This window comes from Chiloscyllium plagiosum, chromosome 21 (genome assembly GCF_004010195.1).
Source record: "Chiloscyllium plagiosum isolate BGI_BamShark_2017 chromosome 21, ASM401019v2, whole genome shotgun sequence".
Lineage (NCBI taxonomy): Eukaryota > Metazoa > Chordata > Chondrichthyes > Orectolobiformes > Hemiscylliidae > Chiloscyllium > Chiloscyllium plagiosum.
Window position 1 is genome coordinate 8,156,511 of NC_057730.1, and position 25,537 is coordinate 8,182,047.

Consider the following 25,537-nt stretch of genomic DNA (forward strand, 5'->3'; position numbering starts at 1 on the left):
CCAGCCTCATTCCTGAAGAAGGGCTTATGCCCAAACCGTCGATTCTCCTGCCTGTCCTGCTGCGTTTTTCCAGCACCACACCTTTCAACTCTGGTCTTCAGCATCTGCAGTCCTCACTTTCTCTTAAAACCTCAATTTCCCTCGTCATCCAGCAATCCCTGCATCTACCAGCCTTCCTCTTCAACCGAACAGGAACGTATTGTCTCTGGGCTCTTGTTACCTTATTTTATGAAGGCTTCCCATTTTCCAGCTGTCCCTTTACCTGTGAACATCTGCCTCCAATCAACTTCTGAAAGTTCTTGCCTAATACTCTCAAAATTGGCCTTCCTCTAATTTAGAACTTTAACTTTTAGATCCAGTCTCTCCTTTCCCATCACTATTTTAAGTCTAATAGAATTATGATCGCTGGCCCCAAAGTGCTCCCCCATTGACACCTCAGTCACTTGCCTTATTTCCCAAGAATAGGTCAGGTTTTGCATTTTTTTCAAATAGGTACATCCACATACTGAATCAGAAAATTTTCTTGTACACACTTAACAAATTCCACTCCATCTAAACCCTTAACACTATGGCAGTCCCAGTCTATGCTCGGAAAGCTAAAATGCCCTACCATAACCACCCTATTATGCTTCCGGATAACTCCTTACAATTTTGTCTCTCAATTTCCTGCTGACTACTAGGGAGTTTATAGTACAATCCCAGTCACTTGATCATCCCTTTCTTATTTCTCAGCTCCATCTAAATAACTTCCCTTGACATATTCCCAGGAATATCCTCCCTGAGCACAGCCAGACTGTTATGCTTAGTTTAAAAAATGCCACCCAACCCCCAAACCTTCCTATAACATCTATACCCTGGAACATTAAGCTGCCAGTCCTGTCCATCCCTGAGCCAAATCTCTGTAATTGCTATGATATCCAGTTCCAACCATGTCCTGAGTTTATCTGCCTTACCTGTTAAGCCTCTTGAATTGAAATAAATACAGTTTAATTTATCAGCCCTACATCATTCTCTATTTTGTTCCTACTGCCCTGACTCTTCAACTTGTTCCTTCTCCCAACTGTACCAGTCTCAGACTGATCTCTTTCCTCACTATATCTCACTGGGCCCACCACCACACCTCCTCCCACATTTCCCCCCCCACCCCCCACCCCCACACACTAATTGTTTTTTTCTGCTAGCACTGAGCCAATTTTGTACTCATGTTGCTAGTGCCCTTTTATTCTGATTACTAATAAATGTGTTGTGTGACACTGTGGAATGCCTTTCAGAACTTTATTTACACCTCATCAACCCTCTGTTATCTGTATAAAAAATCTCCAGTGAGTTAGTCTGTAGTTTTATACAAATGTAAAAATATAAAGGTCTTGCCACAGATTTAGGATTACAGCATGAGTGAGTGGTCTGTTAGAATGGGGTAAATAGTGCTCCAATATCTTCTAGAGACCAAACCTTGACTGAAGGTGGAAAGTTTGCTCCTAAAAACTGTTGCATATCATGTGATAGGGATGCTGCAACAGGTTTTAAAAACCGAAGACACCTACATTTCTGTCAAGGTGCTTTTGGTAAATTCAGCATTTTTATAATGCAATTTTCCGTAAGAGGAGGCTGCCTTTCAAAAACGGACTTCCATGGTACTACAGAAATATTAAACAGAAACTGGATAATTATAGTTTTTAAATGTTTCATACAGTATTACAATCCTGCTAGGGATCATTAACGTTTAAGGAGAAGTCCAAACATCTTGTTTTAATAAATCGATTGAATGCATTTAAGCAAAACTTTTATTGTATGTAGAACAGTTAAATAAAACAAGCACTATAAACTTTATATGGTTCATAATGACGGATATTTTACACTCAATGGCTTTTCCGAAATACCCCTTGTACTTTGTATCTCTTGGTTTTTTTTTTCTGGGACCATCCAGAAGTATATCAGTGTCTTCTTGGAAACTATTCTAATTTTGGTCAGTCCAAACCATTCTGAGCTGAGGATTTGATCTCCTACTTCTTGATTGTGGATGCCTCAATCACTTGTTCTTGTTGCCTTCTCACTACTTTCAAGCTATTTAGAAAGGAACTGTGTATTTATTGCACTTGCACAGTTTGTGATTTGATGGATGCTTTAATGTGCTTGACATTTTAAAAAAAATAGGTATGAACGTTTTTTTGGAAAGCTCTCTGATTCAAATCTATGTGTCACTGAAGCCATGAAAGAAGATTTGAGAGTGAACTGGAATATCAAGTGAGTATATAAGCTGTTTTGTCATACCACAAACATTGGATTCAACATATATTTTATCATTATAGCCAGCAACTATAGCCTGTTCTGCCCTGATTTACTTTGACAGTAAGCCCAGCTTTAACATTTTTGAACTAGGGAAGCAACTATAAGAATCTAATACATCAAAGTTTGCTTTAACTGGCAGTCTTGATAAACCAGCAAAAATTATATATTCCAAATGCTGTGAACTACCACAATGTTTGAGTATGCTGTAAATGAAGTATAACAATGATGTGTATAGCTCCTGCACTTTATATTTCTATGACTCAATGTGTGTTTTTACCTAGATTTTTTTGAGGGATGTTGATGTCTCAAAGCTTGTCTTGGTCAGTATTTACTGCAGTTATGCATACCTCTTGCATATCCAGAATATTTGAGCAACCAGCCCACTCCTGGTTCCATCAGTGCTAGTTAATAAAATGTTTTGTATACTTAATATTCATAAATTAAGTTCAGGATAGGTTGGTAACAATATGGACTGCTTGTTCTTTAGTTGTGTTGTATAAATGGAAAGTTTCTGACCCATCCTGGTTTTATAGAGAGCTATCTGACACTGTTTATAATTTGAAGAAACAGAAATCTGACAGTAATGAAAAGAAAATTATGGTAGATATTGGATTTCTACGTAACACTTAATTCAGGGTTATTAATTGAGAGTGGGAATGAAAAATACTTTCGAATATTATTTTTCAGCTGAATATGCAAGAAATTAGTTATCTAGTTTGAGTTATAATGGTGAATATATTATAACTAAAGTGTGTTTTATTACAGGGCGACCACATTATATGACTGTCCATCTCCCATTTTTAGAGAAACCCCTCTAGAATTGCAACATAAACTGTTTACGAAACTTGCTAAAGATTTTGATGCATTTAAAGCAAGGTATGTTTCATTTTTTTGCTATAAAACTTAAAATTCTGTAACTGTAAAGTGAACAATGACCCTTTCTTGCACTAAGTTTACTTTCATGAATGCAGAAATCAAATACGTTGGTAAAATTTCCATGATTCTATTATTACATTTAATTATATCCTGGGATCCAGACGAATGCTCTGTGAAGGAATGCTCTGCAGTCCTTACCTCCTGGCATTATTGACCTATGACTCCAGTTCCATTGCAATGTGGCTGACTCTCAAATGTCCTAGTAAGACACTCTGTTGTATTTAACCACCATGAAGTTTAAGAAAAGTGAATGAAATCAGATGGACCACTCTCAGTTTGGCAAATGACAACAATGTTGACCTTGCATATTCCCCCAACAAACATCTGGGAGCTTGTGCCATATTTAGGAGAGCTGTCCCAGGTGAGCCAGTTAACAGTCAAACATAATCATACTCGAGGAATCAATGTCCCAGAGAACTATCACCATCTCTGGGTTTTTCTGTCAGATGCACCAGGAAAGTGCCACAGCAGTGGCATACAGTAGAGAAGAATTGACCTGGGAGTCCACAACATTGACTAAGGACTCTATGAACTCTCATGACATCATGCCAAACAAGGCAAGGAAGCCTCCTTCCAATTACTACATATGGCCAGTATGAGATATTTTAAGCAATCTGTTCGGGGATGTTATCAGAAACCTCTGGAGCAGGAGGGACTTGAATCTGAGCCTCCTGACTTAGAGATAGGGGCAATACCACTGTACCACAAGAGCCCCCACTCCTCCATGTTGAACATTATTTCAGAGGAGCACAGCAGGTGGCACTGAATGTATTCTGGGTGGAGTACTTCACCTTCCATAGCCTTAAGAGCTGGCCAAGTCTTGAGCATACAGCATCAAACTCTGATTGCGGCAGGTGACATGGGCACCATCCAGAAGGAAAAGCAAACTGCCTGTCACAGATATGTCTGGCCATTAAAATATCATTAGGAGAGAATATTTTGCAGTCTCTGTGGAGACCGCACTGTCCTTGCAGAGACAAAGTCTGAGTTTCATGTTGAGGATACCCTCCGTCATATTAAGTGCCACTAACATAATAAGTGGGATAGAGTTGGAACAAATATAGCGACTCAAAACAGGGTATTCATGAGGCGCTGAGAGCTGGCAGCAGCAGAATTGTATTCAACCACCATCTGTATTCTCATCGCCTGATATATTCCCAACTCTACCATTGCCATCAAGCTTACTGCAGTGAAGAGTGGAGCAGGACACTGCATAAGCAGCACCAGGCATAGCTAAAAATGAATTTTCATGCCAAATAATATAAGCAGCATGGGATAGACAAATGGAAGTAACCCCACCAATAGATCAAATCTAAGTTATGTCCTTCCACCACATTCAGTTGTAAATGGCAGTGGGCAATTAAACAAGAAAATGGAGGAGGCAGTGACAACATTCTGGCAGTAGTATTAAAGGCTTGTGTTCCAGAAATAGGGGCACAGTTAGACAAACTCTGTTTACCTTTGACTCCAGCTTCTATGTGGCAACGTGAAAATCTGCTCAGATATGATCTATTCGCAAAAAGCAGGACAAATCTAGCCTGGTCAATTACTGCCATTATTCAATTCTAGGTCACCAGCATTGTGATGGAAGATATCATCAACAGTACTATCAGTTTAGCTGAGTAGTTATTTGCTCATTGACTTTAGTTTAGATTCTGCTGGGGCACTTGACTCCTCAGCTTGTTATGGGCCTGATTCAACATAGTCAAATGAACTGACCATAAGAATTGAGTATGACTTGACATCAAAGCAGCATTTTACCAAATATAGCATCAAGGAATCCTTGCAAAACTGAAGTCAATGGGAATCAGAAATTCTCAGCTCACGAGTTGTGCCTACCTCAAAGGAAAGATAGTCATAGTTGTTTGGGGTCAGTCCTTTTTTTATTCATAAAAATAATATTTATATATAAAAATTCATTCAAGCAGTTTGGTTCTCTACAGTAGCATGTGAGGAAAACAAACAAACATTGGGATTTGACTCTATCCAACAAACAAACCAAAGGCATCTCTTACTTGGGTAAGATTTATATTTACATATAATTGAGGCACTGGGAAGGTATTTGATGTCAATCTTTTTTATTTCAAAAATATACTTTATTCATAAAATATCTTTATGTATATACATTGTCAGCAACACAGTTCGATTCTGTACAGTATCGTGGAAACAAAAACATTGGAGTTCGACTCTGTCCAACAAACCAAAGACATCTCTTACACGTACAAGACTATATTTACATGCATTTGCAGCACCATCATCTCAGTCCCAGGGCATCACTTCTGGTGTACATTGGTACTAGATCCAACCATTTACAGCGGCCTCACCAATGATATTTCCTGCATCATAAGGTCAGAAGTGGATTAGGATTCATTGTTAATTACAGTGTTCAGCACCACTTGTAACTCTGCAGACACTGAATCAGTCCATGTCTAGATGTGACAAAACCTGGACAAAATACAGGCTAGGCTGGTAAATGGCAATTAACATTCACGCCACACAAGTTGGCAATGGTCATCTCCAATGAGAGGGAATCTAACCATCGCCATTTGACGTTCAATGGTATTACCATCATTGAATTCTCCACTGTCACCATCAGGTTGTTGCCATTGATGAGAAACTGAACTGGAGCAGCTGTATAAATAGTGTGACAATAAGAACAGAATTTTGCTGTAGCTAATTTGCCTGCTGTCTCCCCAAAGCCTGTCCACCATGTACAATGCATAAGTAAATCTACATGATGGAACACTCTCTCCTTGCCTGGGTCAGTGCAACTCCAACAACACTTGATGCCAAACACTATTCAAAATAAAGCCGCTCACTTGATTGGCATCCCACCTATCGCCATCAATATTAATTCTCACCACAACTGATGCATAGTCACTGCAGTGTGTAGTCTACAAGATGCGTTGCAGAAAACCAACAAGTCTCCTTCAACAGCACCTTCCAAGCCTTTACCACCCTGAAGGAGAAGCACAGCGTATGTATGGAAAGGCCACTAAGTTCCCTTCTACATCACTCACCGTCCTGATTTGGAGCTATATCATTGTATCAAATTTCTGGAACTCCTTCCCACATTCACATGGATTTGTGTGCTTCAAGAAGATAGCTCACTACATCTCCAGGACAATTATGGATGGGCAGTAAATGCTAGACTAGCTAAAGATGTATGTGACCTGTAAAGAATAACTTTTAAGAAGCGGATATGCTTTAAAAATGTTGAAATGATTGTGCGATTTGAAACAGGTGCTTAATGCTGCAATTTTTGTATGCTATTAGGAGTGAATCTGTGCCTTCTAATTTGGAGCAGACAGCCTTTACAGAACTACATGCTGGGACTGGCACTGTCACCCATATCCAAGGCAGACCTGCAATACTGCTTAGCAGTACTAGCTGGACAGGTGAGCCTGAGGATGTTTTTTCTCTTATTCAAGTTTTAGTGCACTGCTTTTGTTATTTGTCAGTGTAGATTAGTATGCTGAAGTGTGTGGTAAAATAGGGCAGAGTCAGCATGGTTTCATCAAGGGGAGGTCACACTTGAGAAATCTGCTAGAGCTCTTTGAGGAAGTAATGAGCAGGTTAGACCAAGGAGAGCCAATGGTTGTTATCGACATGGACTTCAAGAAGGAGGCTACACAGGAGGCTACTGAGTAAGATAAGGGCCAATGGTGTCAGAGGCATGGATAGAAGCTTGGCTGTCTGGCAGAGAGCAGAGAGTGGGGATAAAAGGGTCCTCAGGATGGCAGCTGGTGACAAGTAGGGTTCCGTAAGGCTCAGTGTTGGGATCACAACTTTTCACTTTATACATTAATGATATAGATGAAGGAATTGAGGGCGTTCTGACTAAGGTTACAAACGATACAAACATAGGTAGAGGGACAGGTAGCATTGAGGAGGTGGGGAGGTTGCAGAAGGATTTGGACAGTTAGGGAGAGAGGGCAAAGAAGTGACAGATTGAGTACAATGTGGGAAAGTGAGAGGTCATGCACTTTGGTAGGAAGAATAGAGGCATGGACTATTTTCTAAATGGGGAGAAAAAATCAGAAGTCTGAAGTGCAAGGAGACTTGGGAATTTTAGTCTAGGATTCTCAAGGTGAACTTGCAGGTTGAGTCACTAGTTAGGAAGGCAAATGCTATGATGGTATTTATTTTGAGAGGACTTGAATTTAAAAGCAGGGATGTACTTCTGAGGCTCTATAAAGCTCTGGTCAGACCACGTTTGGAGTATTGTGCACAATTTTGGGCCCCATATCTCAAGAAGGATGTGCTGGCCCTGGAGCATGTGCAGAGGAGGTTCACGTGAACCACCTCTGAAAAACATAACATATGAGGAACGTTTGAGAACTCTGGGTTTATAATCGGAGTTTGCAAAGATGAGGGGGGAATCTCATTGAAACGTATAGAATACTGAATGGTGTGGACAGAGTGGATGTTGGGAAGTTGTTTCCATTGGTAGGAGAGACTAGGACCCAAGGACACAGCCTTAGAGTAAAGGGAAGACAAATTGTAAATAGCTGAACTAACAGCACTGATGTTTGCGACACTCCACCTGCTACAACCTGCCAGTTTGGACGTGTGATTTATGTGTGCTGATTTGAAGGTTTGGGCAAATGCACCAAATGAAGCAACAAGGGTTATGGGAAGAAAGCGGGAGAAAGGTTTCTCAATGCCAATCAGCCATGAATGAATGGCAGAGCACTCGATAGGCTGAATGGCCTAATTTCTGCTCCCTTAATGTGAGAGGCTATAGGAAGAGATGTTGAGAGGAGACTGATGAAAAAGTTGGCGTATGAGGAGTAGAGATGGATAAATGGAAAACGGAGATGAAAAGGAACCGTTGGCTAGGTTGCAGTATGAAATGGAGAATGCAGTTAATTAGACAGCTGTTTAAAAGGACTGGTCCAAGTTTAATGGTTCAAATGCCATCCTCTGCACAACATTCTGCAAGAAGAAAGTGACAGCCTCAAGCCTACAAGATTCTCTGTAAATGCCAATGTTTGCAGCATCTAATCTATGTTAATCTTTATTCAAATCTATGTCTTTAGCTTTGTGACAATCTTTTGAGATGATATTTGTTAATGTCTTTATATCTAGGAGGAAAACTGCCCTTTTTTTTTTATCCCTACATTATGACAAAAACCTAACGTTTATGAAGCAAGTGAAATAAACATTGCAGATTTGCTTTTAAAAAAAATCTTGATGCCATACCTCAACACAAGTATTCTTCAAATTGTCAATATTGGATGATCTCCAATGGGATTTTACTGCAATATGTACAATTTCATGGACAGTAGTGCCACCCAGTGGCTATGTAATTTCTGTCAGTACATTGAGCTCAGCAGAATTCAAAATAAAATTGCCAATTTGAATGTACCTTAGATATCTGAAATACAAAAATAAAACTTCATAAACAGCGAAAACAATTGATTCCTAAGTCTTTTTAAAAAGTGTTTCAAAACGAAAGTGATAAGTGTGCATCAAATTATTGTATGAACATTTGTACATGTGAAAATTGTACTGAATATTATGGTTGCAATATTACAATATTGTCACCTTAGACTTTGTTGCTTACCAGGGGTAAGCCATAGGGTACAGGTCTCTGGCACAGAGCCTGACCCTGTTGCTCAGCAGGGAATGTGGGAGAGGTGCAGAGCATTAGTCATTGGGGTCTCCACAGTTAGGGGGACAGGAGATTCTCTGGGAACGAGAAAGACTCACGGTTGGTGTGTTGCTTGCCATGTGCCAGGGTCCATGATGTCTTGGATTGTGTTTTCAGGATCCTTAAGGGCGAGGGGGAGCAGCCCCAAAGTTGTGGTCCATTTTGGCACCAAAGACATAGGTAGGAAAAGGGATGAGGATGTAAGGCAGAGATTTAGGGTGCTAGGGTGGAAACTTGGAGTGAGAACAAACAGATGTTGTTATCTCTGGTTTGGTTTGTTACCTGTGCCACGTGATAACGAGGCGAGGAATAGAGAGAGAGCAGTTGAACACATGGCTACAGGGATGGTGCAAGAAGGAGGGATTCAGACACCTGGATAATTGGGGCTCATTCTGGGGTAGGTTGGACTCTGGAAGGTGGTTTGAAGTGTGTCTACTGCAACGCCAGGAGCATTCAGAATAAGGTGGGTGAACTTGCATGATGGGTTGGTACCTGAGACTTCAATGTTGTGGTCATTTCCGAGACATGGATAGAGCAGGGTCAGGAATGGTTGTTGCAGTTTCTGGACGTTTCAATGTTTCAGTAAGAACAGGGAAGGTGGTAAAATAGGGGAAGATGTGGCATTGTTAGTCAAGGACAGTATTACGGTAGCAGAAAGGACGTTGATGAGGACTCGTCTGCTGAGGTTAGAAACAGGAAAGGAGAGGTCACCCTGTTGGGAGTTTTCTATAGGCCTCCGAAAAGTTACAGAGATGTAGAGGAAAGGATAGCAAAGATAAGGAGCGAGAGTAACAGGGTAGTTGTTGTGAGGGCTTTAACTTTCCAAATATTGAGTGGAAATGCTATAGTTCGAGTAACTTTAGATGGGTCAGTTTTTGTCCAGTATGTGCAGGAACGTTTCCCATCATAGTATGTAGATAAACCAACAAGAGGCGAGGCCACATTGGACTTGGTACTGGGTAATGAGCCAGGCCAGGTGTTAGATTTGGATATAGGTGAGCACTTCGGTGATAGTGACCACAATTCAGTTACATTTACTTTAGTGATGGAAAGGGATAGGTATATACCACAGAGCAAATGTTATAGCTGGGAGAAAAGCAATTATGCAGTTGGCAAGATTTCGGATGCATAGGATGGGGAAGGAAACTGTCTGAGATGGACAAAATTGAAATGTGGAGCTTGTTCAAAGAACAGCATCTACGTGTCCTTGATAAGTATGTACCAGTCAGGCAGAGAGGGAGTGGTTGAACGAGGGAGCTGTGGTTTACTAAAAAAAAGTTGAATCTCCTGTCAAGAGGAAGAAGAAGGCTTATGTAAAGATGAAGCGTGAAAGGCTTCTCCCCCTCTCCCTTAAGGCTCGCTTAGAGCGCTTCAGAGATACAAGTTAGCCAGGGAGGACCTAAAGAGAGAGCTAAGAGGAGTCAGGAGGGGACATGAGTTTTTGGCAGGTAGGATCAAGGAAAATCCTAAAGTTTTCTATAAGTATGTCAGGAATAAAAGAATGACGAGAATAAGATTAGGGCCAGTCATGGACAGTAGTGAGAAGTTGTGTGTGGAATCAGAGGAGATAGGAGAGGTGCTAAATGAATATTTTTCATCAGTATTCACACTGGAAAAAGAAAATATTGTTAAGGAGAATACTGAGATACAGGCTACAGACTAAATGGGATTGAGGTTCATAACAAGTAGGTATTAGCAATTCTGGAAAGTGTGAGAATAGATAAGTCCCCTGGACCAGACGGCATTTGTCCTTGGGTTCTCTGGGAATCTAGGGAGGAGATTGCCGAGCCTTTGGCTTTGATCTTTATGTCGTCATTGTCTAAAGGAATAGAGCCAGAAGACTGGAGGATAGCAAATGTTGTTCCCTTGTTCAAGAAGGGGAGTAGAGACAACCCTGGTAATTACAGACCAATGAGCCTTACTTCGGCTGTGGGTAAAGTATTGGAAAGGATAATAAGAGATAAGATTTATAATCATCTAGAAAGGAATAATTTGATTAGGGATGGTCAACATGGTTTTAAGAAGGGTCGGTGGTGCCTCACAAACCTCATTGAGTTCTTTGAGAAGGTGACCAAACATGTGGATGAGGGTAAACCAGTAGATGTGGTGTTTATGGATTTCAGTAAGGCCTTTAAGGTTCCCCACAGTACACTCTTGCAGAAAATATAGAAGCATGCGATTGAGGGTGATTTAGTGGTTTGGATCAGAAATTGGCTAACTGAAAGAAGACAGAGGGTGTGGTTGATGGGAAATATTCATCCTGGAGTTTAGTTACTAATGGGGTACCACAAGTATCTGTATTGGGGCCAGTGCTGTCTGTCATTTTTATAAAAGACCTGGATGAGGGTGTAGAAGAATAGGTTAGTAAATTTGTGGATGACACCAAAGTCGGTGGAGTTGTAGATAGTGCCAAAGGATGTTGCAGGTTACAGAGGGATATAGATAAGCTGCAGAGCTGGGCTGAGAGGTGGTGAATGGAGTTTAATGTGGAAAAGTGAGAGGTGATGCACTTTGGAAGGAGTAACAGGAATACAGAGTAGTGGGCTAATGGTAAGATTCTTGGTAGTGTGGATGAGCAGAGAGATCTTGGTGTCCATGTACATAGATCCCTGAAAGTTGCCTCCCAGGTTGATAGGATTGTTAAGAAGGCATACAATGTGCTAGCTTTTATTGGTAGACGGATTGAGTTTCGGAGCCATGAGGTCACGTTGCTGTACAAAACATTGGTGCTGTCGCACTTGGAGTATTACATACAGTTCTGGTCACCGCATTATAGGAAGGATGTGAAAGCATTGGAAAGAGTTCAGAGGAGATTTACTGGGATGTTGCCTGGTATGGAGAGAAGGTCTTACAAGGAAAGGCTGGGTGACTTGAGGCTGTTTTTGTTACAGAGAAGAAGGTTGAGAGGCGACTTATATATGTCTTTATTAAGATAATCCAAGAGTTAGATAGGCTGGACAGTGAGAACTTTTTTCCTCAGATGGTGATTACTAGCACAGGGGGACATAGCTTTAAATTGAGGGGTGATAGATATAGGACAGATGTGAGAGGTAGGTTCTTTACTCAGAGAGTAGTAAGGGCTTGGAATGCCCTGCCTGCAACAGTAGTACACTCGCCAACTTTAAGGGCAGTTAAATGATCATTGGATAAACATGGATGAAAATGAAATAGTGTAGGTTAGATAGGCTTCAGATTGGTTTCACAGGTCAGCGCAACATCAAGGGCCGAAGGGCCTGTTTTGCGCTGTAACATTCTATGCTTCATTTGGTACATTTGCCCGAAATCTTCAAATCAGCACACATAAATCACATGTCCAAACAGGTAGGTTGTGACTAGTGGAGTGCCACAAAAATAACCTCGGCTATTTATAATTTGTCTTAAGGACTCAGACAAAGAGACAGAGTCATGTCTCTCTTTGCTGCTGATACAAAGCTAGATAGAAATGTAAGCTGTATATAGGGCACAGTGGCTGCAAGGACATACAGACAGGTTGTAGCACATGGGCATCACGATGACAGAATAAAATATCCAAAAATGTGAAGATATCACTGATCATCAGAGTAGAAGTGCACAATACTTTTAAAAAGCTGTAAAATTTGCAAATTGTCATTTAGTAATCCAGAACTTTGAGTATTGCTTTAAAAAAAACATGGCTTGTTCAAGCTTTTCACTTTGCTCTTCGAGTCATAGAGATATACAGCACGGAAACAGACGCTTCGGTCCAACTTGTCCATGCTGACCAGATATCCTAAACTAGTCTAGTCCCATTTGCCAGCACTTGGCCCATATCCTTCTAAACCCTTTCTATTCATTTACTTGTCCAGGTGCCTTTTAAATGTTATAATTGTCCAAGCCTCCTTCACTTCCTCTGGCAGCTCATTTCACACACGCACCACCCTCTGCATGAAAAAGCTGTCCCTTCGGTATCTTAGGACAATTCACAGAAATACCAAATTGGAGGGATAACCAGTAATTAAAATGGGGCTACTCCCAGGTAGCCTCGACACGAGTTCAAAATGCTTTTTTTTTGCATTGAGTTAATTTCCTGTTGCACCATTTTATCTCTCAAATATACCAAAGAATATTTTTAAAAGGCTCATGAGATTTATAGACAATACGCGAATAAGTTTGAGTAGAAACTTAAAGCCAAAAAATATGTTCCCTTCTGACAATTATGCCAGAAACAGAAACACTACCTCAGCAATAAAAGTAACTTAGCAAATTTTTTTTTTGTAACTTGCTATCTTGTTTTTTTTTAGTCATTAAAATTCGGTTGCAAAATCAATGACAACTGCAAGTGAGAATCTTACTTTGCAACATTTGATGAAATATAAGTTTCTCCAGAATATTGATCACATACTGTAGATTTTAGATGTTCAGCTTGAGGTCCAGATAGAGTCTTGGCAATCCAGTTCTTAGTGTCCAGATAACTTGATCTTATTTGCATCTGTGTATGATTTACATATCGATTGTTTAAACTTCTTATAAACTTCATAGAGGCTGCATGTATTAAACCAAAAGTCAAAACAAATGATGGAAAAGCGCAGCACATCAGGCAGCATCTGTGGAGAGAAATGAAGTTAACATTTCAGGTTGATGATCTTTCAGAAGCAGTGCAGAGAAATAAAATGGTATGCATTAATAAGCCAGTGGAAGAAGGGAGAGGGAAGAAGAACAGAGAAAAAGGTCTCTGACAGGGTGGAGATCGGGGGAGTTGAAATAAAAAAATTTCATGCCACAGCAGCCGGCAAGGTAAATAATGAAGCAAAGATTACATGCAAATGAGGTGTGAATCGCTTCATTAACACATATTGGATGCAACATGAAGGAATAAAAGAAGGAAGAAGTTGAAGGCTGACTAAGCAAGAAAAGGAAAAACGCCATATAGAACAGAGTGGACCAAATGCAGTTGAAGTCAGTGTTGAGTCTAGCAGACTGTAGAGTCGTAAGCAAAGGCACTACTCCTGGAGCTTCACTGCAACATTGTAGCTGGCCACAGACAAAAGGATCAGAGTGATAGCAAGTTTGGGAATTGAAATGTGTGGCAAGTGAAAACTTCAGGTTGTACTTGCAGACTGTGCAGAGGTGTTCTGCAAAGCAGTGTCCCTAATGCACAGGAGACTACATCACAAGCAGCAAATACAGTATATTAAATCACAAGAAATACAGATAAGTTGCTGTTTCACTTGGGAGGAATGTTTGGGGTATTGGTCAATTAAAGAGGTGAAACATCAGGTGAGGCATATTCTACTTTTGCATGGAAGGGTACAGTAGCGAAGGAATGAGTGTTCAGAGACTGGGGTATGAATTAAGGCATTGCAGAATGAAGAGTCCCCATGAAAAGCTGAAAGGGACGGGTATAGAAAGATGGATTTGGTCGTTGCATCGCGTTGGAGATTGGTGAGGGATTCTCCATTTACTGTGGAGGCTGGTGGGACCCTTTTGTGGTTCAGGGAGGCATGTTGAAGCAGTGAGAGCAGAGGTTCAAGAAATGAACAGATTCATTGTCTTCCTGATCGTTGGTCATCCAATGCATTAAATACTTTTTACTTCAATCATTAGTGACATAATCCTCCTTTGATTTTCAGAGGATGAAGATTTTTCCATTCTGCTGAAAGCCTTGGAAGGTAGGTTTCAGTTAACTTGTATTTCATCTAATTAAGTGTGCAGCATCTTCCTTGCATTGAAGAATTCGATATATAGTATATTTATTCAAATATTAACTAGATATTTCATTATTATAGATAAAACCTTTCCTCCCTATGTAAATATTAACAGACATTTCAAATTGTGGAACACTATTCATGCAACTTTTTACTTGGGGAAATAATGAAATGTATCCATTTTCAATTTGATTATGACTGTGGTGCACAGTGCAATATATTGATGGTTTTGAGGGTCTCTTCAATTTGGGTTTACTTTTTAGATTTTGTTTTCAGGTTTTGACCTGTTTTGACTTTGATTTTGAATAATCAACTTCTGGAGTGTGACATGAGCAAAATGGAATAGCCAAGAATGTATTAACTGCTAGAAATCATTTCACAGAATTTTTACTATGCAACCAAGAATATTTCAAGCTGGGAATGATTTTATCACTATCAAACTATCTTCTGTGCAATTGCTAGCAATGTTGCTGCCAGGCAACGTCTCTGGAACTGAAAGTTACTCATTACAAATGTGGAGTTTAATTAGCTCAAATTTTGCTTATTTTAATTAAATACACCAAGTTTTAATTTGTCATTTGTCTTTTTTCTGTGTCTGCATCTAAATTCCTCTCCCTCTCTGTCTCACTCTTCCTGTTTCTGATTTGACATTAGTATCCCTTCTTAGTCCTTATGCTGATAATTTCACAATCCTTCAAGCTGGTTAATTAAGGAGCTACACAATTGCGTTCTCCATTTTCTCACGCACTGCTTAACTTTAAGGGTGTCCACGTAACTCTTTCCCTTCTGGATGCATCATGTTTAGTTCAGATTACAGCCCATCAGCGTTCTTCCTCAAGCTGAAGGCCTTAAAGCAGATATGGTTGACTGCAGCTAAAATCCTTGAGGAGAAAGTGAGGTCTGCAGATGCTGGAGATCACAGCTGAAAATGTGTTGCTGGAACAGCGCAGCAGGTCAGGCAGCATCCAGGGAACAGGAGAATCGACGTTTCCGGCATTCCTGAAGAAGGGCTTATGCCCGAAATGTTGATTCTCCTGTTCCCTGGATGCTGCCTGACCTGCTGCACTGTTCCAGCAACACATTTTCAGCTGCAGCTAAAATCCCCCCATTAATCACATACCTATTAATCGCACCACGTACTTTGCTATGTTTATCTCAGTGTCATAGTTTTAAGTGCTACAGATTTGGTTGTTTATCTAGTTCATTAATGTTAACTAGATAATAAATTAGTTCTGCATTCTATGACATACCACCTCAGTTTAAAGAGCAAAATTGAAATTGCAGTATTCATCAACCATTCGCCGACCTATCTCTAGAATGGTGCTTGAACCTCCTGCTTTTACTGAGTGTGTTTGCATCAAGCAAACTCCTTGACCAAATCATTGGTTATAATGTTGTGATGAGTAGTTAGTTTTGTGGTCAGTCAGTTACTTGTGAAACAGACGTTTTACTCAGATACGTGGATTGCGTATATACCAAGTTGAATTTATGGTAATGTTTTGCACGTTATTTTAAATTAATAAATGTTCATTTTATTCTTTTCACAGAATATGAAGGTTTCATAAACAGTGGTATAACATTACCACCCCTTGTTTGTGCCATTACAGGTACACTTCTGTTCTCTTTGTATTAAGGCAGTGAGATCGTAATGTATAGGAGCAGAATTAGGCCATTTGGCCCATCAGGACTGTTTCACGATTTGATTATGGCTGTTATGTTTTCAACCCCATTCTCCTGGCTTTACCCCATAACCCTTGATCCACTTACTAATCAAGAACATGTATATCTTTGTCTTCAATACACTGTGACTTGCTTTCCACAGCCTTCTGCAGTAATGAGTTCCACAGATTCACCACCCCACCCTCTGGTTGAAGAAATTCCTCATCATCTCCATTCTAAAGGGTTATCCCTTCATTCTGAGGCTGTGCTGTTGGGTCCTAGTCTCTCCTACTAATGGAAAGACCTTCTCCATGTCCACTCTATCCAGGCTTCTCAGTATTCTGTAGGTTTCAGTCAGATTCCCCCCCCTCCCCGCCCCATCCTTTTAAACTCCATGGAGTACAGACCCAAGAGTTCTTGACCGCTCCTCATCTGACAAGACCTTCATCCCTGGGATGATTCTTGTAAACTTCCTTTGGACCCCTTGCAATGCCAGTGCATACTTCCTTAGATACAGGAGTCAAAACTGCTCACAGTATTCTAAATGCAGTCTGACCAGACCCTTATATAGCCTCAGCAACGCATCCATGCTTTTGTATTCTAGCCTTCTTGAAGTGAATGCTAACCTTGCATTTGCCTTCCTAACTGCCAACTGAATCTGTGTGTGTTAACCTTAAGAGAATTTTGAACAGTGACTCCTAAGTCCTTTTGTGCTTCAGATTTCAAAACCCTTTCCTCTTGCCGCCTTCTCGACCTCACCTTGCCAATTCTGCACCAGTCTGGCCCTCCCTCATTCTGCCTTACCATCTCTCCTCCTCCATCTTTTCCTCCCATCATGAATCTTTTCACCTTCTCCCGCCTTGCTGTTACCATCCTCAATCCATCCAGTTTCTTGCAGCTGAATACGAATTTTATGTTTAAAATTTTTTAAACTTGCCTTTTTTTTTTTGTTTTTCAGGGAAGGGTCCACTCCAGGAATTTTATAATAATCTCATTGAAAAATTACATTTTAAACATGTTCACATATGCACTTTGTGGCTTGAAGCTGAAGACTATCCAGTGTTGCTAGGTAAAATTACTCAATATTTCATATCATTCTTATTTATATTACATTGGCAATAATTTTAAATCAATGCTGGGTTTTACTTTATGGTACTGGTGTAGTGGTAATGTTGTTGGACTAGTTACCCAGAGACCCAAGTAATGCCCTGGGAACTTGGCTTGCACCTCACCATGGAAGATGGTGAAATTTGCTCTTAAAAATTTTGGAATTAAAAATCAAATTATGACCATGAATCCATTGTTGTATGTTGTAAAACCCCACCTGGCTCAGTAAAGTCGTTTGAGGAAGGAAATCTGTCATCCTTACCTTGTCTAGCCAACATGTGACTCCAGACCCACAGCAATTTGGTTGACTTTTAATTGCCTCTGAAATGGGCTAGGAAGCCACTGAAATGTATGTATTCTCTTAAAAAGTCTCAAAAAAAAGAATTAAATTGAACAGACCACCTAGACCCAACCCAGGCACTGCTAACAACAACAGTAAACATAGCACTGTCAACCCTGTAATGTCCTTCTCACTAACAAAGGGGCACTAGTGCCAAAACTGGGACAGCTAGCTCCGACTGGTCCATCATAATTCATAGGAGTGAGTGGAAGTAACGCCATTCGGCCCATCGAGTCCACTCCGCCATTCAATCATGGCTGATGGGCATTTCAACTCCACTTACCCGCATTCTCCCCGGAGCCCTTAATTCCTTGTGACATCCAGAATTTATCAATCTCTGCCTTGAAGACATTTAGCGTCCCGGCCTCCACTGTACTCCGCAGCAATGAATTCCACAGGCCCACCACTCTCTGGCTAAAGAAATGTCTCCGCATTTCTGTTCTGAATTTATCCCCTCTAATTCTAAGGCTGTGTCCACGGGTCCTAGTCTCCTCGTTTAACTGAAACAATTTCCTAGCATCCACCTTTTCCAAGCCATGTATTATTTTGTACGTCTCTATTAAGTCTCCCTTTAATCTTCTAAACTCCAACGAATACAATCCCAGTATCCTCAGCCGTTCCTCATATGTTAGATCTGTCATTCCAGGGATCATCCGTGTGAATCTCCGCTGGACACGTTCCAGTGCCAGTATGTCCTTCCTGAGGTGTGGGGACCAAAACTGGACAGTACTCCAAATGGGGCCTAACCAGAACTTTCTCAAGTCTCAGTAGCACAACAACAGTGCTTTTATATTCTAACCCTCTTGAGATAAATGACAACATTGCATTCGCTTTCTTAATCACGGACTCAACCTGCATGTTTACCTTTAGAGAATCCTCGACTAGCACTCCCAGATCCCTTTGTACTTTGGCTTTATGAATTTTCTCACTGTTTAGAAAGTAGTCCATGCTTGTATTCTTTTTTCCAAAGTGCAAGACCTCGTATTTGCTCACATTGAATTCCATCAGCCATTTCCTGGACCACTCTCCCAAACTGTCTAAATCCTTTTGCAGCCTCCCCACTTCCTCAGTACTACCTGCCTGTCCACCTAACTTCATATCATCGGCAAACTTCGCTAGAATGCTCCCACTCCCTTCATCCAGATCATTAATATATAACATGAACAGCTGCGGCCCCAACACTGAACCCTGTGGGACACCGCTTGTCACCGGCTGCCATTCCGAAAAGGAACCTGTTATCCCAACTCTCTGCCTTCTGTCAGACAGCCAATCCTCAATCCATACCATCGACAGAACTCTCAAAACTATTCTCAGAATATGGATGAGTACAGTTCTAGCAACACTTAGGACATTCAACACTGATGAGTCTGCTTGTTGCCTGCTTGTTTGACACCACATCCTCAAGCATTCACTCCCTCCACCACTGATTCACAGTGGCAGCAGCATGAACCATCTACAGGATGCACTGCAGAAATTCACTATGGCTCCTTAGCACTTTCCAAACCCATAGCCATCGCCATCTAGAAGAACAATGGACCAATCTCTGATTACATAATCACTTCTGACCAGGCAGGACTCCACTGTCAAGATCTGTCATTGACAAAGGATCTTGCCAATCTGTTTTGAACAAGCTGATTGGAGCTCAATTTGGCAAGCTTTCTTGGTGGTGTCAATTACCACTGAACCACTCCCACTCAACAAATCTGATAATTATAAACTTAATGTATTTTTTCTTCTTATGTTTTGTAATAATTTTACAGGCTCTGGTGATCTAGGAGTTTGTCTTCATAAATCAACCAGTGGACTGGATTTGCCTATGAAAGTGGTAGACATGTTTGGTTGTCGTTTACCCGTATGTGCAATCGATTTCCCATGGTCAGTGTATGGCGAACGTTACCTTTCTCATTCTTTCTTTAACCTTCCCCCAATGGTTTTGAAGAGAAGCATGTTTCTTATAAGATTGTTAGTGTTAGTTAACATTTCTTTTAATTTTAATAAACCGGACTAACTGATTTCCTGTCATTTAAATCGTGCTTAGTCAAACCTTTCAGTCTCTGTTTATGTTGTGAGCTGATTTTATTCATTATCTTGTGCTGCAGAAGCAGGGGTATCTGATAACAGGTTTTTGCCTTATTAAAATGTTATCAATTCATAAGGCGTGCCCGCTGTTAAGTACACAACTGTTACCTTCACATTCCCGGTCACCTTGCTTGGATCAGCTGTACCATTAACCTGGAGCTTTAGAGCTAGCAGAACACCACATGCAGTCAGCACAGCAGCTTCAGTGTCTGCACAAACCCAAATGGCAGTTTAGCACAGCAGCCTTTCTGCCTGGAGGGAAATAGATACTTTTTACTAATTTTTACATTTAAGATCAGACCTCCACAGTAGCTATTGTTGCCACCCAATCGCCATTTAAAACTAGTTCCTTGATGTGACTGATTTTTTTCAGTGTTTTCCATTAACTGTCAGCTTTTCTGCCACCATCTAAGCCAAGGCCTTACTTTCTCTGGTAGTTAAAATAATTATAACTTTTTATTTTCTTATTTTACAGTTTACATGAACTTGTGAAACATGAAGAAAATGGTTTAATATTTAAAAACTCTCATGAGCTGGCTGTGCAACTGAAGGTAAATGAAATACGATGCTAAAGGAAATATTGCCTACCTGCTTCTTTAATATCTATCCCTCTGTTCCACCAGCTGTGCCAATAGCCCTTTTCAGATATTGATGAAATTTTGGCTTCTATCCTATTCCAATAATGAATAAGTCAGAGCGTTTAGTGTAAGAAACTGTAATAATTTACTGTCGGTTCAAGGTTCAGCATAGTTTGTGCCCTCTTCGTCATCTAATATTGATATATCAGTCTGAGCAAACATACAACTGATCAGTGCCCACAAAACCCACAAAGGCCAACAATCCGTTGGGTGAAATCTTACACATCTCGAACTTTATCTCTGTTGTTTTCCAGCAGCATGCAGGTTATTCGGATAAACTTACTTCTGTTGCCTCTTCTATAGCACAACTTCTTTTAGGATGTCACTGCAGTATTTTCTGAAAAATTGTCTGGTTTTGTAGTAAAGACACTTGACCACATCCCTTATCACTTGAAAAGTTGCAAAAATCATTATTCTCCGAATGTACTTTTGTATCTAGTGGTAAGCCGAATTACCCATAGTGAATTTGTGTACTGCTAAGATCAGGTGATAACATTCTTATCCATGGGTTTAATGTATACAGGAGTAGTATTTAATTAGAATCTATATACAGTAAATCTTCTGTATCTGCAAAATCACAAACATGCCTATCTGTGCCAAAAAATAAACAAATAACCAAAATCGCTTATCCACAATTTTAAACCTATTCTTAAACGGCTGTGCGCTCGCAAATTTCATCTTTCACAAGGATTCTCAGTAAGGAACCTTCACAGACATGAAGGAATGACTGTGTATTTATTTTCTTTCTGTATCTTGCTCAAATCCTGTGTGTTGTCTGTAATTGCATCAAATGACCTAGATTTCAGACTTTTGTTTCCTCTTTCTCAACACAATTAATCTATGGTACTGTTTTATCAATGTTAATCTGTTTTATTACAGTCAGTATAGTAAGACTTGGAGTAATCGTTCTTTACTTAAGTTATGCTGTTACATTCCAGAACTAAATGTGTAGCTGTACTTTGTGGTACAAGCAAACATGTTATTTGCTATAAATTCTGTGTTACGATCGAACCCTCCACAATCACCTGATGAAGGAGCGGCAGTCCGAAAGCTAGTGTGCTTCCAATTAAACCTGTTGGACTATAACCTGGTGTTGTGTGATTTTTAACTATGTTATTTGAAGATTTTGTTTTACTTGCAAGAACCTAATTGTGATAACATTCAATGAGTTCATTCTAACCCTGATATTAATGAAATATTCTTTTGAAATAAGGAGACCAAACTTATAAACACTATTCCAAATATAGAGCTGAAAATGTGTTGCTGGAAAAGCCGAAATGTCGATTCTCCTGTTCCTTGGATGCTGCCTGACCTGCTGCGCTTTTCCAGCAACACATTTTCAGCTCTGATCTCCAGCATCTGCAGTCCTCACTTTCTCCTCGACTATTCCAAATATAGCCCTTTGAGAGCCAAATAAAGTTTGAAAATAACCTCACTTGGTTAAAACCTTTGCAATGTGTGACGACATTCTGTTTAATTTCTTAACAACTTGGAGCATAATTGGATGGTTTTAGTAACTTAGCCATTTAAAGTCTTTGAGGTTTCAATACCTGAAATACATTCCCATTGGTCAAAGTGTCATCCTCCGAACTTGTAACTATTTCTCTTAATCTTAAATTTGAAGTACCCTGAGTGTTTTACCTACAATGTTAGTTCAACTGGACTTTGTAATGCAAACATGTAGAACATATGATATAGGTACAGAAGTCAGCAATGCAAAGCAGATATGAAGGGTTATCTGTGTTCTTCTCTGGTTGAGTTTTCTTAGCATTCTCTGAGGAAAAATGTTGATTCTTGTATGATCATAGTGATTTTCTAAATGCATTGATTAAATTTACTTCATAATAGATTCCAGCATTTTTCCAATGATTGCTCTTAGGTTATTCCCTGTTTATTTGCTCCCTCCTTTCTTGAATAGAGGTGTTAATGTCCAATTGCTAATGTCCAATCTGCTGAGGCTGTTCACAACCTAGAAAATCAAGCAGGTATATCCAATATCATTCTAGTAATCTGTTTTAGAAGAGATTGCAAGCCATGGGGTCCTGTGAATTTGTCAAGATTTTAGTTTGAGTATTTTCGCCAGTAATTTTCAATGTTGATGGCAAAGTTCCTCATTTTGACTTAACTACAAACTGAGACATTAAAAATGTATAGCTCCTAACCCTAGAATCCTCCACCAATATCATTAAGTGCTTCTGGGGTTTTTTAATTAACCTATTCAGACATGTTATGACACAACTCTGAATCAGTGGAATTTGAACCCAGGCCTTCGGGCTCAGAGTTAGCGACACTATTACTGTACCACAAGAGCCATTAGTATCCTTTCCTGCTCTGAATATTTTTCATCACTCTGTTCAGAAGTATTACACTACCAGGTCCAAAATAGTCTGGACCCATTTTGTGATTCTAATAAATTGTCCCAAGTACACTCTATATGTAGCAAATCTTTTTTGTGGATAATTTTGTCTGATTATTAGTGAGCACCACGTGTGTTGCTACTGCTTAGTAGCAGCATGAAACAGCAATCTTTATCTGTTTCTTAAACCTTTGAGAGAGATTACCTTGCCAGGATAATCTGAAGTAGATTGGGCACATCTCAGGATCAGAAGTAATGGCTTTAAGCCCATTCATGACTTTGAGTGATGAGCAAGACATTCTGCCACATTCTCAAATGAGCAGTGTGGTATATGAATTTCAGTGCCATTGTGATGCCAGGTAGGTAGGCAGGCACTTCTTCTCAAAAAATGTACTAAACTGCACATCCCTTTGGCTGTTTGCAACAAGATAATGACTCTACCTCACCAGCTGGCATTTGCAAAACTCAGTGTCTAACCTTAGATGTGATTTCAAAATTTGACTACATTTTTGCATAATCCTGAGTGTATGAGGATTATGCTGACAACTAATTGTCAGTTAGGCTCAGAGTATAGTGCACTTGCCTCTACTGGAAGCTACATATTAATACAGAAACCTGTTTTTCGCAAACAGGAAGAACATATGCACACTGTGCTTGTTTCAGTGCAAAACAGGTGACATCATTCACTTGTTCATTTTTCAGGACAATGTCTTGACTACTCAGAGCCAACCTTCTTTGTTTAAAATTTAATTTACCAGGGAGCTGTCACCCATGATTAACTGGTGCATACTCCACACCAACCCCTCCACCAATCAGTCCACTTGCACAATCAGAATTCACAATATGATTAGTATTTTCCCTTTGTATTAATAATTCTTGTGATTGTGTTGATGCATACAAAGCTTCAACAAAATATGTATTTTTAGGAATATTCAAATTCTGTACTACTAAGGAATTAAAAATTATATAAATGTAATTGTTCAAAAGGAACCCAAACAATCATTCTTTCCATCTATAAGATACTGTGACCTGCACTATTTTGTAAGAATAAAATTTTAATTTGATGTTTTGGCCAATAAGTAAATCTTTTAGCTATTTGAACTTCATACTTAGCTCATAAATGTTGTTCTCTTCAGTTTCTCTTTACAGACTTCCAGAATGAAAAGAACAAATTAGGTGTATTCAAAAGAAACCTGAAGAAATCAAAGATGGTTCAGTGGGATGAGAATTGGGATGAAACAGTACTTCCTCTGCTAGCAGCGAGTAACTGAAATTTGTGACTGTTGTTTTGGGGATGAGTAAGCAGTGCTGACCATCAAGTCTGTCTGTTATTGTCTATACCCAGCAGGATCATGATCAGAAACCTCTTCAGAACAAATCCAGAGCAGCAGTGCTGGACATTGTCTCAGTGGACCAATAAAGACTAGATAATTTCTGGATTATAAATTTTTGATTTATAAGAATGGGAGTGTTTTTTAAGCAAGTTTTAAAAATTGGTCAGTTTTTAATCCAATATTCTGATAACTTTGACAATTAAATCACCAAATAAGGTGATTTAAATGTTTGTGGTTACTTACAGCATAGATGATTAACATGTTCATAGTTACTTACAGCATAGGTGTCTCATCAAGTTGGTGCCAGTTCTACTCCCCTGCTCGATCCCTGCAAGATTATTTCCTATTGAAATCATTGTTTCCTCTTTCTCCCCCACCTTTGTGTGCAGTGTGTTCCAGGTCATTACCATTCCGTAAATAAAAAAATAGTTCTTCACATTTCTCCTAAAATCTTTTGTCCGAGGCAGTAAATATGTCCCTCGTTCTTATTGAAGCAGCTAATGGAAATAATTTTTCCTTTTTATTAATTCCAAATCTTTCATAATTTTGTAACTTCTATCAAATCTCCCAGGATTTGAAAACAACGCCAGCTTTTCCAACCCAACCTTGTAACTAAACTGGGCATTTGTGTGCCCCTTTTGCTAGCCCATCTATGCCATATTGCAGGCAATTGGTCTCATCCATAATGTATGCCATACCTCCAGGTTTGGCAAAACCAACATATTTTGTATTTCTATTCTATACCAAGATTCAAGACATCTTTATCTACACAGTATAGCAATGATACCAGCACTGACCTGGATACACTATTGTCTACCACCCAGAAAGAACCATTGATTGTGACTTGTCGTATTAGGTCAGTTTTGTTTTTAATCCAATTGTTCACCGCCCCTTGTATTCTGAGCTTCAAACTTTTTATGTAATACTTAACCCTTTTTAAAAAAATCTATGACTCTATTCTGTCTTTTACTAATCTGTGGTGACTGTTTAATTAACTCAAACCTCTCCAAGTACATGCTGAAGATTTTGCTTCAAATTATTGTTTCTAACTCACTGCTGATGTTAAACTATTCAGGATTGTTGCTGAGACTGTCCTTGAACCCTTTCATGGATAAGTGTGTAACATTTACCATTCTCCAATCTTCTGGCATTTCCCTCATTTCCAGGCATGATTGGAAAGTTATTACAAGACGTTCTGCCTTCTTCACTCATTGTTGCAAACATATAGAGGACGAAGCAACTCCTGTTCTAGTATTGCTTCCTTTCCAGTTGGATATTGAACTGATCAAACATTCCTTCTTCTCCTTGCCGTTTACTCATTATCCCAATTTTGGAAATTCAATCCCTCAATATCATTTGTGTAGCTTTTGCATTCCCACAAAACTTCTGCAAATTTAACCTTTTTTTAAGATTAGATTCCTGACAGTGTGGAAACAGGCCCTTCGGCCCAACAAGTCCACACTGACCCTCCGAAAAGTAA

General features: G+C 39.7%; 1 protein-coding gene and 1 long non-coding RNA gene across 3 annotated transcripts in view; one reads left to right on the top strand and one right to left on the bottom strand.

Annotated features, from left to right (window-relative positions):
* The window catches only part of alg1 (ALG1 chitobiosyldiphosphodolichol beta-mannosyltransferase), a 36,942-nt gene extending 11,483 nt beyond the window's left edge, over nt 1-25,459 (top strand). The window contains exons 5-13 of one of the 2 annotated variants that reach the window (XM_043711173.1): nt 2,155-2,244; nt 3,055-3,165; nt 6,502-6,623; nt 14,470-14,508; nt 16,092-16,151; nt 17,162-17,272; nt 19,411-19,525; nt 20,205-20,280; nt 23,860-25,459. In XM_043711173.1, the coding sequence (XP_043567108.1) occupies nt 2,155-2,244; nt 3,055-3,165; nt 6,502-6,623; nt 14,470-14,508; nt 16,092-16,151; nt 17,162-17,272; nt 19,411-19,525; nt 20,205-20,280; nt 23,860-23,994 (859 nt within the window). In that variant the 3' untranslated portion in view covers nt 23,995-25,459. The remainder of the gene's footprint in view (nt 1-2,154; nt 2,245-3,054; nt 3,166-6,501; nt 6,624-14,469; nt 14,509-16,091; nt 16,152-17,161; nt 17,273-19,410; nt 19,526-20,204; nt 20,281-23,859) is intronic. The other variant, XM_043711174.1, reaches the window with a different exon arrangement.
* On the bottom strand, nt 5,389-20,196 carry LOC122560506. The gene is made up of 3 exons (XR_006314749.1): nt 19,838-20,196; nt 13,192-13,443; nt 5,389-5,561 (listed from the first exon to the last, which is right to left on the bottom strand). It is a non-coding gene; the product is annotated as an uncharacterized LOC122560506 (long non-coding RNA).
* Nucleotides 25,460-25,537: the final 78 nt, after the last annotated feature.